This window comes from Pyrgilauda ruficollis, unplaced genomic scaffold, assembly GCF_017590135.1.
Source record: "Pyrgilauda ruficollis isolate IOZ18807 unplaced genomic scaffold, ASM1759013v1 scaffold35, whole genome shotgun sequence".
NCBI classification, from domain to species: Eukaryota; Metazoa; Chordata; class Aves; order Passeriformes; family Passeridae; genus Pyrgilauda; species Pyrgilauda ruficollis.
The window spans coordinates 4,475,796-4,492,126 of record NW_024524934.1 but is presented as its reverse complement, the minus strand read 5'-3'; the positions used below and the strand labels follow the sequence as shown (position 1 = coordinate 4,492,126).

The 16,331-nt window shown below is 41.6% G+C and overlaps 1 protein-coding gene across 1 annotated transcript in view; it reads left to right on the top strand.

Annotated features, from left to right (window-relative positions):
* ELOVL2 (ELOVL fatty acid elongase 2) overlaps positions 1-16,331 on the top strand; it is a 48,977-nt gene that overhangs the window by 25,598 nt on the left and 7,048 nt on the right. Inside the window, exon 3 of the mRNA XM_041475413.1 lies at positions 4,030-4,217. Within this exon, the coding sequence (XP_041331347.1) occupies positions 4,030-4,217 (188 nt within the window). The remainder of the gene's footprint in view (positions 1-4,029; positions 4,218-16,331) is intronic.

Here is a 16,331-nt window from a genome sequence, read left to right as displayed (position 1 = left end):
ATTGTCTGAAGGAATAAGCTATAGATGATCCAATTCTGAATAACACAGAGATCCCTTTGGGATTTTAGAAAGCCCTTCAATTAAACAAGTATTATTTGTATTGCTTGCCAAGTACATCACCATCCTTCTCCAGACATCAGTGCTGAAGATAGCTTTGTGTGTCCATGCCTCTGCACTCTGATCTTTAATTTAACTGGTGGTATAATGACACAGTATCATACATTTCCTGAATAGCATATCTCCCTCCAGTGTGTTTATCCACATAAATAATTCACATAAATAATTCACAATAGACTGCAATCAGTTTTAAATCACCCCACAGATGAATATCTAATGAATTTGAGAGCTTCCCCAACCATCTAAACCCACAAACCATTCCTCTTCTTTCTCTCTACTGATTTTCATCCACAGTACACTCTTAATTCAGCAGTAAGATGGATTAAAAGGAGAGATAACAGCACTCTATTATTTTTAAAACCAATCTCCTATTTATTGTTTGTGTTTTAGGTAGTAACTCCTGAGATACTTGTGTCACTATGCAGGTCTTTGTCATCATTGACAGATGTGTCTGAGGGCACTAGAAGAGACAGAATGCCTCTGGGAGCTAGAGCGTGGCTGTCTCTGTCACATTGGGAGCACCAGGTTAACACAAGCTGCAGTACTGCCCTTCTACAATGAGGGACAGACTATCAGAGATCTGAATTTGATTTATAGATATTGGCATATTTTGTACCTTCAGTCACTGGTATCAGCTGGGCTCTGTAGATAACTTAACCTCCATGTTTGCTTTCGAACTAGCAGAGGAAGTGCTTTGGGTCAGGGAACAGCAGCCATATACCTGCCCATTGGTTTCATCTCTAAGTAAGGGGTGGTCTTACAATTTGGTGTTGCTTCCTCTTGTTCTTATGCTCAAGGCAAATTGAGACTGAGTGAAATAGCAATTTTCTTCTGTAAGAGATAATTTTTCCAGGGTAACCCTTTATCTGCAGAGTATTGTTTGGTGTTATGCAAAATTAAGTAATATTGAATTGCAGGAGCTAAATCTAGTTAACTGGTTGTTTGTTTTATCTGTGGAGGAAACAGAGGTGGGCAAGAAGAGATGTATTTTGTTAAAGTTATGATAAAGTAAAAAGCACTTTTCCTTAATAGACTCTGATCAGTAGCAAGGCACTGGGGAAAGTCCATCTACCCTCTGCACCTTAAAAATGAGTGAATCTACTCAGACACTGACTGGCCAAAGCTATACAGAAACTTGAATCAAAATGTTTCTAAACCTCATTGATAAAGGCCTGATACGTTTAAAGAGCCTGGGAGGCCTGCCACTCATTGAAAAGGAGCCAGGATTTCACCCCAAGGGTTTGGCACATCATGGCCAGTGACCGTGAATGAGCTTATTCACAGAGCGATCAGAGCTTGCGGGCGCCTGCTCCTTCCTCTGCTGTAGTCCAGTGCTTTCCCACTGTGACTTTATTCACTGCTTTGGTCTCAATTTCAGATGCTGTGCAAGTTCAATACTGTAAAAATAATCCTTTGTCCCATTGACACTGTAACTTTATCGTACTTGAACACGGAGATTTAACTGTCAGTCAACAGAAATACTTTTCATCTCTCATTCTTCTGATAACTTCTTTTGAAATACATTCCCTTTCTTCCCCCTTCTTGACACATAAAAACCTCCCTCCACTTGTCATTCAGGGATAAGTGGAAGTGGAAACAAAACAGTCACGTTCCTTGGCTGCCCTTTATAAACCACTTTCTGCCAGAAACTGTCTTACTCTTCAAGGTATTGAGGTCGTGGTGGGAAATATTCAGGAAGGGTACATGTTTAAACAATTTCTCTTGAAACTGGAATACTATAGAACTTAAAATACTTGGCATGCTGACCTGAACAAGCACACGAGTTCTGCTTTTGTGTGGATCAGCCCATATGCTCGTGGCCACTCACAGCAGAATGAAAACTTTCTGAGGGCATACTGGGGCAGAATTTATTCTGTGTAGTTTAATTTATATTCTGGAGGCTTCTGAATATTTTTCCTTTTTGAGCACACTTGCAGTTTTGCTATCTACTGATGCCAGTTTACCTTTGTGCATGTAATCTTTATGCACCAAGTGTTGCAATCCTCGGATGGGAGACCTTTCCTTAGATAGCAGTCTTACTGACATGACTGCTTTCTACATCTTCATTTAGGATAACAATTAAATAAATTAAGTCCTTATGCTCCTAAACCACACACTCCTAAGACATCAACACTTAAACATTTAACCTTTACCTGTCCTGTGACTCCTGTGTCATATTGAGAACCCATAAGGAAGCAGAATCACTTCTAAAATATTCATTCCAGTGCTTCACACATAGCTTGTGAGCTTTAGGAGATTGTTGGGAGTGTTTCCTTCTCACACTGAGGTGATCCTAATAAGCACTGAGATCTGAAGACAGGCAACAGACATTCTAGCCTGGTAATGCACAACAAAGCAAGGCTGCCATAAAAGGAAGGATTGTGCTGTTGTGACTGCTTTAATCCTACACTTCTCTGCTCCTAGAGGTTTTTGGGAGTCCAAAAGGGAGAGTCAAAAGCAGGAGAGCATTGGATTTCCATGACAGTGGTGACCTGGTTGAAAGTCTTTCCTGCACAAGGGCTAACAAGCCTCATGGAATCCAAATTCAACAGATGAATGTTACAGCCACTGCAATGGAAGCGAGGGGGGAGGTGAGAGGGAAAATGTAATGAGGAAGAAAGCTGATGTTCAACGCCTGGCTCATATGCAGGTTACTCCAACATATGTAAAATTTCACTTTACATATACCTGTATGCAAGTATTTCTGAGGAAAGAATTGTTGGAAATAATACAGTACAGTAAAATTCCAATCAATTACTAATTGTTTGAGCACATTTACTTGGTGCATCATCCATTGCCCGGTCTTTTCCAATTTCAACACAGGCAGAAAAACAGTAAAATGTTTTTTTCATGCACTGTGAATAGCTTTTGTTTTACAGTTTTTAACACAATCTTGACCTTTGTAAAAAAATAATCTAAATCTAAGTAATTTAAAACATTTTCCAACAACTTTCTGTGAGACCTACACAATGACTCCTCACTGACTTCTGTCTTCTCTCACTCCAGAAGTCATTCTAAAAACCAGCCGTGATGCCCCCTTGTTCTTTCCATACGTAAATGGCTGAAGAATGTTGCTATAGAAAATTGACTCTAGATTTTTCTCCATCTTGGAAAAAGACAAAAGAAAAGAAAGCACACCCCTTTCGCTCATGACATCCAGTTGCTCATATGACAACAAAGTGGTGCCTCCAGCTTGTCATCTGGGATTAGGCTTTGCTCATATACACTGAACTATCTGATTACTGCCAATGGGATTATCTGTGTGAATAAGGCAAGCAGGATTTGACCTTAATATTTCATCTTAGGAGCGGGCAAGTGGGACAGAAAGTGTGAGAAAGCTAGCTCTCACCCAGCCAAAAATCTTTGATAACCATCAAAGTAAACATTTGCCACTTGCTTTTCATATTTAACATTTTGGAAAAATCTTCCCCTTGTATGAACATTTTCTAGTCAATGCTATATACCTTCCTACCTGTATGGCAAGTGCAGAATTAAAATAATACATGAGCTGGCAATATCACATACATACTTTATGCTTAATACTGTCTGCAAATTGTCTGTTGAGCAGATTAAGATAGGATTTAAATAAATATTAAGTGAAAACATTAAATAAGTTTTTTAAAAGCATATAAGAATGGGGTTTTCCCTTTTGTCTTCTCTTTACTATTAAAATGAGGTGATTTAGGTGACCTTAAGTTATTAGGGAATTCCATGCAGTTTTCAGCCCACATTCTCTGAGACTTAGCCTGCAGTTTTGATGAATTTAAAGCAATGGATAGCTCTTGTGAGGAAAGAATGGCTGATTCCATCTCACACTTTTAGCAGATTCTTTTCATTATGTGTTCTGCCTTATTTTAACAATACTTTACCTTAGCTTTCTTAATTGCCTGCTCCGTGTGTTTCCTTTTTTAGATACCAGGGTTAGAGGATGGTTCCTTTTGGACTCTTACCTTCCCACATTTTTCCTTACTGGAGCATATCTACTCTGCATATGGCTGGGCAACAAGTTCATGAAGAACAGGCCTCCTTTCTCTCTCAGACCTCACCTCATTGTGTATAACCTGGGCATCACACTGCTCTCCTTCTACATGCTCATAGAGGTAAGTGCTCTGCCATGCAGCACGGCTGAGGAGGTGACCAAGGCACAGGTTTTAGCAGAAATATCTTAGTGACAGGTGGTTTTGGTAGGAAAGCTTACATCAACAGCAAAATAATATTAAAAAGTTCCTTCTCATCTTAGTTTTTGGCATGTTTTGGCCATCCTTCCTGAGCTGCAGTCCACACCTGGGTACAGCTCTTTGCTGCCAGGACTGTGTCCACAAGCATAAATTTGAATCTGCAGCAGTCACTCTGCTCAAACCTTGTGCCTATACCTTGTCCTTCAGCACCCGTGAAAATGCCTTAGATTGGGCTTTATTTGTATGACCAACTGTGGAATGATTTTTCCAGGCCCATGCTTAAACATGAAGAGATTTATAGATGAGAGCAAGTACTGATTTCTTTATGGCATTGGCAATTTGGTGTTATTTTTCTGTTCGTGTGGCTAAGAAGCTTTTCTCATACAGGCAGACAGTAAAAGACAGATGTTAAAAGCTTACCACTTAGTCCAAAAGCATGGGCTGTGGGGCTTGGAGACTGAATATGGTCACATAGATTTCCCAAGTACTTATCTGAAAGGAACATGCTCATATAATTCAGGATCCATTTAGAATCGGAAGAGAGGTTTGAATGCATCTAATGGTCTTGCAACAGCAGAGGATTCAAACAGTGCCCCTCAGCAGACATGTGTGGTTTTATTTCTGCAGAGGGAAACAGAAGCCAAAAGTCACTATTTGGATATTATTTGAGAGCTGCCCATTCTCAGCCTTTTGATAACTGTGATACTTTTAATATTAAGGTGTTAACACACATTACTTGAAGCCCTAAAAACAAAAACTAGATGATTTTTTTTTTTTTTTTTGGACAAAGTGACCCTGGGCATGAGAAGCCCTGGCTGAAGAGTGTGCTTGATTTCATGTACTTGATTTCAGTGTCAGCATGTGTCTGACACTGCTCTGTTACCTGCACAGCCTCACAGCATTTCTCACACCTGGGGCTCTCTGCCACAGTTTCCACCTTTTCCTGTTGGTTGAACAAGAAACTTTTCACTTTTCAGAAGCCAAACAGGACACCCAAAGACTTCAAGTGTTAAATTAATTTGAGCTAAGCAGCAAGTGACTGGCCTGGTCAAATGGCTGAGGAGCAGTTCAGGTTTGTGCCTTTGTGCAAAGGACTGACTGTGTTACACAGAGCTTTATCCTGGTCAATGCTCCAGCTGGCTTCCAACGCTGCTGTGGGTGTCTGGGAGTGCAGGATAAGGTTTAGAGCAAAGGAGAAACCAGCACAATTGCTGGAAGGTTTGATGACTCCACAGTGATTGTCCTCCAGAATTTAAATTAGTACTTTGATGTTTAAATCCCCATTTTGCTTGAAGGTATGCAAGGCTGCAGTAGCAGGACTCAGCAAAAAGGATTAGCTGAATAAGAAACAATACTGCTGCCCCCTTTCCCTTCCAGTCTGATTTGGCCTGCCACAAGTAAAAAAAATGGAAGAACAAAGACAATTTTAGCAGGTCTCATTTGCATGAATTAAGCAAATTTAGTTTTAGCCACCTTCACATCCTGGTAGGAACTGTATTTAGCCACCTCCTGTTCATCTGCCTTCCTGCTCCATCCTTCCTGGGGCTAACTTTGCTGCAGACAGTTGCTGAGTTGTGTTAGTCCTCAGATTAGTCCCTTGAAACCTTGACTCTGAGGCTGCAGGCTGCGGATTTACACCTCCCAGATGGCAGCTGGGCATGGCTGGCACTGCCAGCTCACAACTCCACATTCTGCAAATTTGGGAACCCACGGAACATGATGGCTGATCTGCACTGCCAGCTGTTCTACTGCAGATTTCTCTCTCAGCTCTGGACTGTCAGCTAGGCTGGTTTTACACTGTACAAAACATGCTTCCATTATACTGGCTCTGTATTTTCTCTTAGTCTACTTCCCTGGCTCCCATCACAGCTTCTCCTGTGAAGGAGCAGAATGGAAGTTAATACTTGCAGTATTGTACTGCCTGAGGTAGCCTGCACATCCCTGCTGAAGAAAAACAGGCAAATGGGAGAGCAGAAAGTCATCTTCATTACCAAATAGAGTTATGGTGATTCAATATTTCAAAATGTCTAATTTCCAAAGCTTGTCTCTATACCCCTTATTCTCTCAGTCTTTTGTGGACAGTAAGCTCTTTAAGGCAAGAGTTTCCTATATTTAGAACATTCTGCACAGTGCTTCCTTATGTAAACACAGTTGATCCTTCCAGTGGCTGTGATCCGGCATCAATTCCTGGTTAGACACATCCACAGCAGTTGTTTTATTCCTCCATCCTCTCACTGCATCTAAATCCCTCTGGTCTCTGTACTGGGGAAAAATCACAAAATAAGAAGCTCTTCAATAGAGATAAAACATATTCCCCCCCACCCACCCACACCCCACCAAAAGAAACCCCCACAACCAACCATCTTTCTTTGTTTTGTTTATAAGGTGCCACGCAGCATTTCTTGCAATAGCTCCAGAATGTAGGGATTGCTTCTTAGACATTCAAAAGAAAAAAATATCTCATTCAGAAGAAAGCCTGTCCCACATGATGGATTTAACGAGAAACATGGTGAACCTGCTGATGCAGATACCTGTGCTTCAATTCCTCATCTCCTCACCCTCACCTCCTGACTAGTTATAGCTGGCACTTCATGACAGTTGATTTGTGCAGCCTCAAGGCAAGAAGATGAAGGTTACAGCAAAGAGTCATAACAAAAGGGCTGTTTTTAAATCTCCAAGGGCAGATTCCTCTTTTGAGCCAGAGCTCGATGCACTGCACCGTGGGCATGAACTATGTGGGAGCCAATTTTATCTCTGAGCTTTGAGGTCAACCAATCCACAAAGCACTTGGAGGAACATCTCCAGGCCAGCTCTAAGATGTGCCTTGAGCATAAGGCCAGATACCCCCTATGATCCCCCAAGGACAAGGTCTAAAGATAAACGGCTCTGCCCAGCTGCTCTCATCCTAATGCAATATCTCAAAATTTTTGAGTCAACAAGGAGTTAGGTGCCCCTGAAGGCCTCCCAGAAGGGCAGCTTGTTAGACCTTTAGACTTCTGAGTTAGGCAGATAGATTTTCCTGAAGTTGTCAAAGGTGCTTGCCTTCCCTAGGTGAATATGGTGAGGTAGGTACTTGGGTTTGGAGCACGTTTTTTTCAAGTACCTGAAGCTATTAGACAAAAGTCCTGTGCTTAAACTGGGCAGGCTGCAGGTGGGCTGCTGAGGAGGCAAAAGACAATTCCTTCCATCCTTGCTGCTACCAAAGAAAGCCACATCAAAAGTTTGTTACTGTTGTACTTTTCTGTACCAGTAAGTGCTCATAGACCCAGATTAACTCTACTGATCCAACAATTTCTAGAACATTGTCAAATTCTGTATAAGGAAAAACAGCCAGCACCTTTTTACTTCAACAAAAATCAAAATGTTTAACAATTTCCCTTAAGAAATATATGCCTTTTCTCTGCACAAATCTTTGCTTAAGTTGCTAAAGTTACCAACTGTGAGCAGTAAACCAGCTTACTGTGAAAGAACATGATATCTGTGCATATTTCAGAATTGTTTCATATGCCTACAAACCACACTTCAGGGATGCAACATGAGGCACCAGAGGCCAAACTGTCACAAGTTCAGTGATAAATTGAAACTGGAAACACAGGAGACCAGTGCTGATCTCTGAATTCTGAAATTACTTAGGTGAGGATACTCTCTCACTAATAGGAATAGACATAATCTCTGCCACAGTCCTAGGCTGCTTTCCCCAGCAGTATCACCTCTGCCCTATTTAAATCAAATCTCAGCTGGTCATCAAGGTCTCACCCAAGTCCTTCTGTTGATCAGGCACTGAGAAAACCAGGACACTGGCACCATTTGGGTCAGATTAAAAAGGAGATCTAGAGATATGTGTCATTAGCAGAGGGGTGGCGTGATGTCTCAAGCTGCCTGTATCCCCAGGTAGCTTCTCAGGCTTATTACAAATCCATGGGATTTGTAAGCAAGCAACCACACCCATGTGGGGAAGCAGGACTTGCATGTGAGGACCCCTCATTTCAGAGCAAAGGGAAAAGAGTGGAACTCACAAGTATTGCCAGCCCAGTGCAATAACCTTTCTAGAGAAGCCAGGAAAAAAGTCTTCTACTTTGCAGGATTAAATAGAATAAAAAGCAACAAATCAAATGCACTTTAGCTGTTTCTAGGAGCTGAAAATTCATCCCACATTAAGTCCAGTTTCTGAATTATAGTCATAACTTGCATATTCATAGATGCCAGGGTAGTGAGAGGATTCCCAGGAGCGCCAGAATGATCAGGGCCATCAGCCACCACTTTTAGCCCTGCACATTACAATTGAGGATATATCTCACATATTACTAGGAAGTGTAATGCCTGAATTAGCCATAATAGAGCAAAACAAAAGGAACAAATCAAAAATAGAAGGAGCACTAAAACCCTGTTTTATTCCATCATTATAATGGCTTACATGAGAAGGATTTGCTTCCTATATGTACAAGTGTTAAAAAAATGGAGCATGTGTAGCACAAGTTCTACACAAACCTTTAACAGTGCAGACAGTGGGGAAAGGTGAAAAAGATCCTAACTAATTTGAACTGTCCTGGAATTTTACTGTAGAAATCCAACTTCAACATAATCTTGCTTTTGGTGTTTGTTTTGTTTTTATTTTGTTTTCTGCTTTGGTTTTTTTGGTGTTTCGTTTTGTTTGGTTGGATTTTCTGTTTTGGTTTTTTTGGTGTTTCATTTTGTTTGGTTGGATATATTTTTTTTGTAAGATTGTGATAAATTATTTACTCCTTCATTAATTGTTCAGAAGTTAACAAATGTAAAGTAAGTACAGAAATATGGAAAGATTCTAGATCCATCAGTATTGATGCTTGAGGTGAAGGCTTCCTTTGAAGCAATTATTTAGTACTGAAAGACTATTTGTGGCTTAGGCAGAAAGAGAAAAAGTACAAAGTGAGAAACCAGAAGAGATCAGGTGCACTTCTCTATCATTTGAAGAAAAGGAGAAGAGGGAAAAAGAAAAACCTAGAGAGCAAAAGGTCACTGAGAGTGCATTGTAAAGCAGTGAAATGTAAGGGCAAGAGCAAACTGATCTTTTGATCGAGTAAGAACTTTGTGTGAATGGAATTAAATTACCAGGTGTTCTTCTGTCTTTGTTGAATAATTTGTTTGGAGAGCTGAGGAGCTGACTTTGCTGTCCTTGCCTGCAGTTATTCCAGCCGGGCATGTTGTCTTCACATCTCGGTTTTCATCCTCTGTGTTCTTCTTGTCTTTCATACTGACCTTTCTGAGCTCTGCATTTCAGTAGAACATTTAACCTGATCATCAACAAATGCAGTGCTCTGGATCTCTCGTGCACATTCAAACAGAATTCAATAGAACCTTACTGGAAATCAAGAATAAAACTTCATATGATGAGGTTTTCCATGTGTGCACAGCTTCTAATACCACCACTGGTACCACAAAATATGATAGGGGAGCTATTCAGAACAGATGTAATCAAAGACTCATGGAAAATAAGCCTAGGCAAGATTTCTTTTAGCCTGTCCCACTATTCCAGACAACAGCAATACTCAAAGTAATTACCATTCATAACTCATTTTGAAGTCATTAGTTCACTAATCCTTCTGTCAGGCTCCCATTTACTTAAGGAGTATTAAAGAGAACTGGCTGGTAGTTTCTCAGCAATGGCTTTACATTTGAAAGAGTTTTTGTTGATAAAAAAAATTCAAACAATTATCTAAACTTCACTTGGGAAGGCGCTCTTATTTTTTGTCACCATGTTATGAACTCTCTGACCTAAAAACAGGAAGAAAGTGTGGGATCACATATTTCCTCCACTCTGGAATAACCAGTATCCTTTTAGCTACAATGCTCCAGTTGGAGGAGACATCCAACTTAGGGTCCAGCTGTACGTTCTGCAGGTCAGGATAGCAAACTTCAGTTGTGTATTACAGAATTAGCAGATCTTTTTGGGGGAGACAACATCCACACAATTTTTTGACCTCTAACCAGACCCATGGGGAGCTGGAGAGCCTCACCAAGCAGTAGCCCAAAGCACACTTTTCACAGATCTGTCACCATGAAAAATACTTTGAATGCATCATAAAGAGGAACAACAAAATATTTCTCCTGTGACAAATCTTGTGGTATGTTTCCTATTCAGCACCTGGGTTTGTTTGGCACAACACCACCACTAAGTTTTTACATTTGGGAAAGCCATGGCACTAACCAAATGGCAGGGATGGAACATTCTGGGTTCTCCCCATCCTGGGCTGAGCCATCAAGCCCATGCAGCTTCCCTATAGGGTTTTAGTCATGCCAGACTACAGTTTATCCAAGATCTTTGAGGCACAAAGGCACCAATCTGGAAACACAGGCTGTTCTGCATCTCAACTACCCATCTAAAATCTCGGATTGTATCACAATTCTTGGAGTCTTGTCTAAAGATAGGCAACCTGTATAGAGATATACTTCAATAAATACTATTCACAGATGATTTTGCAATTAAATGTTTTAGCCAAAAAAATACCCCCAAACTCTGCCTTAAACTTTCTAGGTATTTTTTAAGACTGATTTAATGACAAGTAGAAGATCCTTAGTGATACCTTCCTCTTTTCTTTGAGTTAGCATGTAAAAGTGTGATGGCCTCAGTAGCCTTGTGGAGTGCTTCACCCCAGCCTCTTGGGTATAGCAAGACAGTTCAGATGTTGCATGCTTGTGGAAGTCAAGGCAAGGAGCTGATTTCTCCCTTAAAAAAAAAAAAAAAAAGGAAAATGTGCCATTATTAATATCTGGTCTCTGTTTTTAGACACTGAAATCTTCTCAGGCATTCCATTCTAAAATTAATTTAAGATAAAAAAAAAAATGTAATTTCTCTCTCCTTCCTGAAACACTGACCTGTGTGTGACTCCTTTTCCTTGGGATGTGGCCACCAGGTAACTGCTTTTAGGACTATTTGTCCAAGTCTATAGATCCAGGGAGGAGCTGCCATTCACAAGGACTAAGTCTCTGGTGGCCAAGCGAGATAAGTGATCCACAGCACTGCAAGTTGATACCTTCCTTGTGCTACACAGATAGATCAGTCTCCTTTACTTAGTTTAGTGAGACTTCAATTGCTTGAGAACAGTGGTCATATCAAGTTGTTTTAATAGGTCTGAGGGCTGGAGTGCCTTAAAAAACCTAGTAAAACCTCATACCCTTAATAACATCCTGCTCTGTTCTTTTCACAAGAAGAATGCTGGTGCTCATACTCCTGCTCTGAACTTTTATGAGGAATTTTAATTACTTGAATACTAACTCCATTATTAGTTTTTAGCTTTCCTTCTTAACTGTGTCTGTATAGACAGACCATGTACTAGAGAGACCATTTCGGCTGGAAGGGACCCACAGCAGCTACCTAATCCAGCTGCCTGACCAATTCAGAGATTACCAAAATGTTAAAGCATGCTGTTAAGGACACCATCCAAATGCCCCTTAAACATTGACAGGCTGTGGGCATTGCCCACCCTTCAAGGAAGCATGTTCCAGAGTTTGACCACCCTTGTGGTAAAGAAATGCTTCCTAATGAACAGTCTAAACCTCCCTTGGTGCAGCTTGGAACCATTCCCACATGTCCCACCATTCCTGTCTCCAAGGAAGAAAAGCTCAGCACCTCCTTCCCCCCTTCCCCTCCTCAGGAAGCTGTGGAGAACAATGAGGCCTCAGCCTCCTTCTCTCCAAGTTAGACAAGCCCAAAGTCCTCAGTTGCTCCTCACAGGACTTGCTTCCAGCCCTGTCACCAACTTTATTACCCTCCTGGTATTTTCAAGGATCTCCACAAGCTTCTTAAATGGTGGGTCGAGACCTGCACACCGTGCTCACAGCAAGGCTGATGCAGTGGGATAATCCCCTCTCCTGGCTGTGCTCGATGCACCCTGGGATGAGGTTTGCCCTTGGGGCTGCCAGGGCACACGACGGCTCACAGGAGCTGCTGCTGACCTGCACTCCCAGATCCCCTTCCACAGGGCTGCTCTCCAGCCATTCCTCCCCCAGTTCATACTTGTGCCCATGATAATCCATTCCAGGAGCCAGATCCAGCATTTGGATTTGTTAAATTTCATCCCACTGATGACTGCCCAATGCTCCACTCTACCTCTCTGCAGGGACTCTTGTCCCTCAAGAGTCAGCAGCCCCTCCCTGTTTCATACCATCAGCAAACCTGCTAAGGGGGCATTCAGTTCGTGCCTCCAGATCACTGAGAGGTATTTTGAACAGCACTGGCCCTAGAACTGATCCTGAGGAACACCACTGGTGGCTGGTCACCAGCCAGATGTAGCCCAGTGCTGATGCCCCACCCTCTGCCTTCCTCCTGCCCTGGGACAAGGGAGAACACCTTGTTGCTTCTAGGCATTTCCTCTCTGAGAATGTCCAACCATTCGCAGAGATTTTTCTATAACTCAAAAGAGCACAGAGAACCTGTAGTCAGTAGAAATGGCAATATCCATCCAGAAAATCACATCACTTTCACAGAATTCACAGAATGACTAGGCTGGAAGAGACTTTCAAAATCATTGAGTCCAACACATACCCTAACACCTCAACTAAACCATGGCACTGAGCACTACATCCAGTCTTTTTTAAACACATCCAGGGATGGTGACTCCACCACCTCCCCAGGCAGGCCATTCCAGAACTTTATCCCTCTTTCCATAAAAACCTTTTACCTAATATCCAACCTATACCTCCCCTGAGATGGTTTGAGACTGTGTCGTCTCATTCTGTCAGTAACTCATTCTGTCTATGGGGAACAGATGAAAAACAGCTGTGAGATTTTTGAATTTGAAAGCTTGAAATGAGCAGGGCACAGACCCCTGGGTCGGGCTGTTAGAGCTTAGTCTGCTGCTCAGTGAGGTGAGAGGATTACATCATCTTTTGGTACCTGCTGCCCACTCCCACCCCTGATACCTCTGACAAAGGAACCAACTTTCATTTCTGAACACTGATTCTCCATTTACAAAAATAAGGCAGGAGTTGGACTGATGTGACAAACAACTTGTGTGAATTCTTGTGCTGTTTATACTTGAGCAGATGAATAGAAGCAATTTATTAGTGTAAAAACAGGAATCTGTTAAGAACAGCATTAGGGCAAACAGCAAAATATGAAAACTCTACTAATTAATAGGATGTTGCTATTTAGCAGAAATTATTCACAAGTCAGCACTTTGCTCTTTATGTGATCTGTTTTTTCCAAATAGCTTCAAACAATACTTAATATTATTTTCAAAATAGGTTACCAAGAATGCAAAGAATTCAAGTAATTGGTTTCTAGGAGGAGAGAATTTGTGTTGCGAAAGAGAGAGGGGATTTCTTATCTCTTTGACAGATCCTGCACTTGCACCATCTCTGAGTGATTGATACACCATCAGCTCTGCAGAGTTGTGACTGCTCAGTATACAAAAGAGAAAGTGACTAAAACAGTACAAGTAATGTATGAGTTTCATACCAGAAAAAAAGAGACCTGGTACCAAAATGTGTCAAGGTGCTGGCATATTCTGTTCCAGATATGCATCTGGCTTCTGGCTCATTTTGCACTATTGAGTGAGCTGCTTGTCTTCCACCTCATTGAGAGCCAACAGGAAAGTCATGGCCTAGGATCACCAGGATCCCATAAAAATTACTTGCTGCTTTCCAAATTTCCACCCTTTCCTTTTCTTTTTTTTTTTTTTTTTTTTTTTTTTTTTAAATTAAGAAGTTAGCCAGAAATCTTGAATGTTATCTTGCAAAGCAGAGGAGTCAAAACTCAAAGTGATTTTTTTTTCCTTAAAGGAGACACAGCAGTATGTTAGGCACCTACAATGGAGAATATGAATGTTAAGCTACAGAAAATCTGATGTGAAAGACTGAGGTTAAAAAAAGTCAAAGAAGATCTCCAGTCCAAGCTGCTGGCTTTTGAATTGCAGACACAAACCAGAGGAAACTCTTCTGCGAAGTAAAATGACTGGGGAATAAGCAAACAGAATGATTTGTAAAATCTGGCATTTTTTAAATCATGGAAGAATGAAAAAAAAAAATTAAATTAAACCATGCAGTCAAACAGAGTGGTATTCTAACTCCAAAGCTTACTTCCCATTTGCATGCTGACTATTTGTAAGGAGTTGCAGATTACCTAATTGCCTAAATTAAAAAATTGTGACGTTGAAAAGAAATATTTTCTTTATGAGCCTCTAAGGATTTTTTCCTGTCATTTTCATACACGGAACCTTTGAATGAAGTACTTGAAAAAAATAAACCCAAAACCTTGAGATACTACTGAGCTCACCTGTTCAGCACTGGCAGGAAAGCTTCATAAATTATGTCAAGTTGGAAAACACCCATCAGGATGATTGACTCCAACTCCTGGCCCTGCACATGACACCCCAGCAGTCACACCATGTGCCTGAGAGCATTGTCCAAACACTTCTTGAGCTCTGTTGGGCCTGGTGCTGTGACCACTTCCCCAGGGAGCCCCTTCCAGTGCCCAATCACCCTCTGGGTGAGAACATTATTATTGATATTCAACCTAAACGTCCCTTGACACAGATTGTCACTGCTCCCTTGGTCTTGTCACTGGTCATCATGGAGAAGCGATCAGTGCCTGCCTCTCCTCTTCCCTTCATGAGGAAGCTGTAACTGCAGTGAGGTCTTCCCTCAACCTCCTCTGCTCCAGTCTGAACAGACCAAGTGACCTCAGTCTCTCCTTGTAAGGCTTCCCCTCAAGGCCCTTCACCATCTTTGTTACTCTCCTTTGGATGCTTTCTAACAGCTTGACATCTTTTTCATATTGTGCCTCCCAAATCTGCCCCCAGCACTGGAGGTGAGGCTGCCCCAGCTCAGAGCAGAGCAGGACAATCCCTTCCCTTGCCCGCTGGCCGTGCTGTGCCTGATGCCCCCCAGGACAGGGTTGGCCCTTCTGGCTGCCAGGGCACTGCTGGCTCGTGTTCAACTTGCCATCGACCAGGACCCCCAGGTCCCTTTCCATGGGGCTGCATTCCAGCCTCTCATTCCCTGGGCTGTCCATACATCCAGGGTTGCTGTATCCCAGGTGCAGAACTCTGGTATTTTTATCCCAAGGACCATTCCATCTCTTACCCTCCAGGTCTTCTGGAGATGCAATTAGTTTACTAATCTGCACAATGTCTGGAGGATTTGGAGCCTGCATAAGCATTAGGTCCACTTTTTCCGTCGACTTTTTTTTCTTTCTGTTCCTCCTGGAGCTGTTCTATTTTGAAGCACAGTAGTAATTCAGTTCCTTTCCATCTCAGTTTTCAGTCCATGTTTGTCTTTAATATTATCTTTTCTATAGTGGCAGGCAGCTTCTGGAAAGGCTAACACTTTGCAAATGATCACTTTCTTTTTCCCAGCCTTTATACATCCCCTAGCAACTTAGTGTTCCTCCACAGCTTTCTAATCACACCACTCATCCTGAGCCATTTGTCTGAGAACTTAGGATTTGGATTTCTTCAATGCTTTTGTTAGTAGTCAGTGCTTGCAAACCTGCTGACTACACCAATTTTTGGTGAATGTGTGTTTTAAGGTTGCTTAAATCACTAGCAAAGGTATCATCAAAAACAAGTTTAATATAGAAGTAAAAGCATAACAGAGTTCTTTGGCAAGGCTCACTCTACTACTTAGCAGATGGTTTAAAAAGGCAAACAAAAAACCAGTATCAATTAATCCAGACCAAAAATATCCCCAAAGTATCTCCATGAAGTACTGCAGCCCCTGACACATGGTGAGGACACCACCTTCCTCCCTCAGGGCTTTACCCAGGAGCTGCTGGGCAATCGACCGGCCCTCGCTCCTGACCTTTAATACACAAGGAGACAACACACAAAAGATTTTTCAAAAATCATTCCACTCTAATCATATACAAATCAGAACAGTTGTAAAAGAGACTAATCGAAATATTGAAAATTGAATATTTTCCCAGCAGATTTCTGTGAACCAACATTTTACCTACTGCAGCAGAAAATTTTGAGGTCAAGTTTTGTCAGCAAAGCAGAAAAATGTAAAAGAATATGTTTGCCTGAATTGCTACATATCATTTGTCTATAAAACACTCAT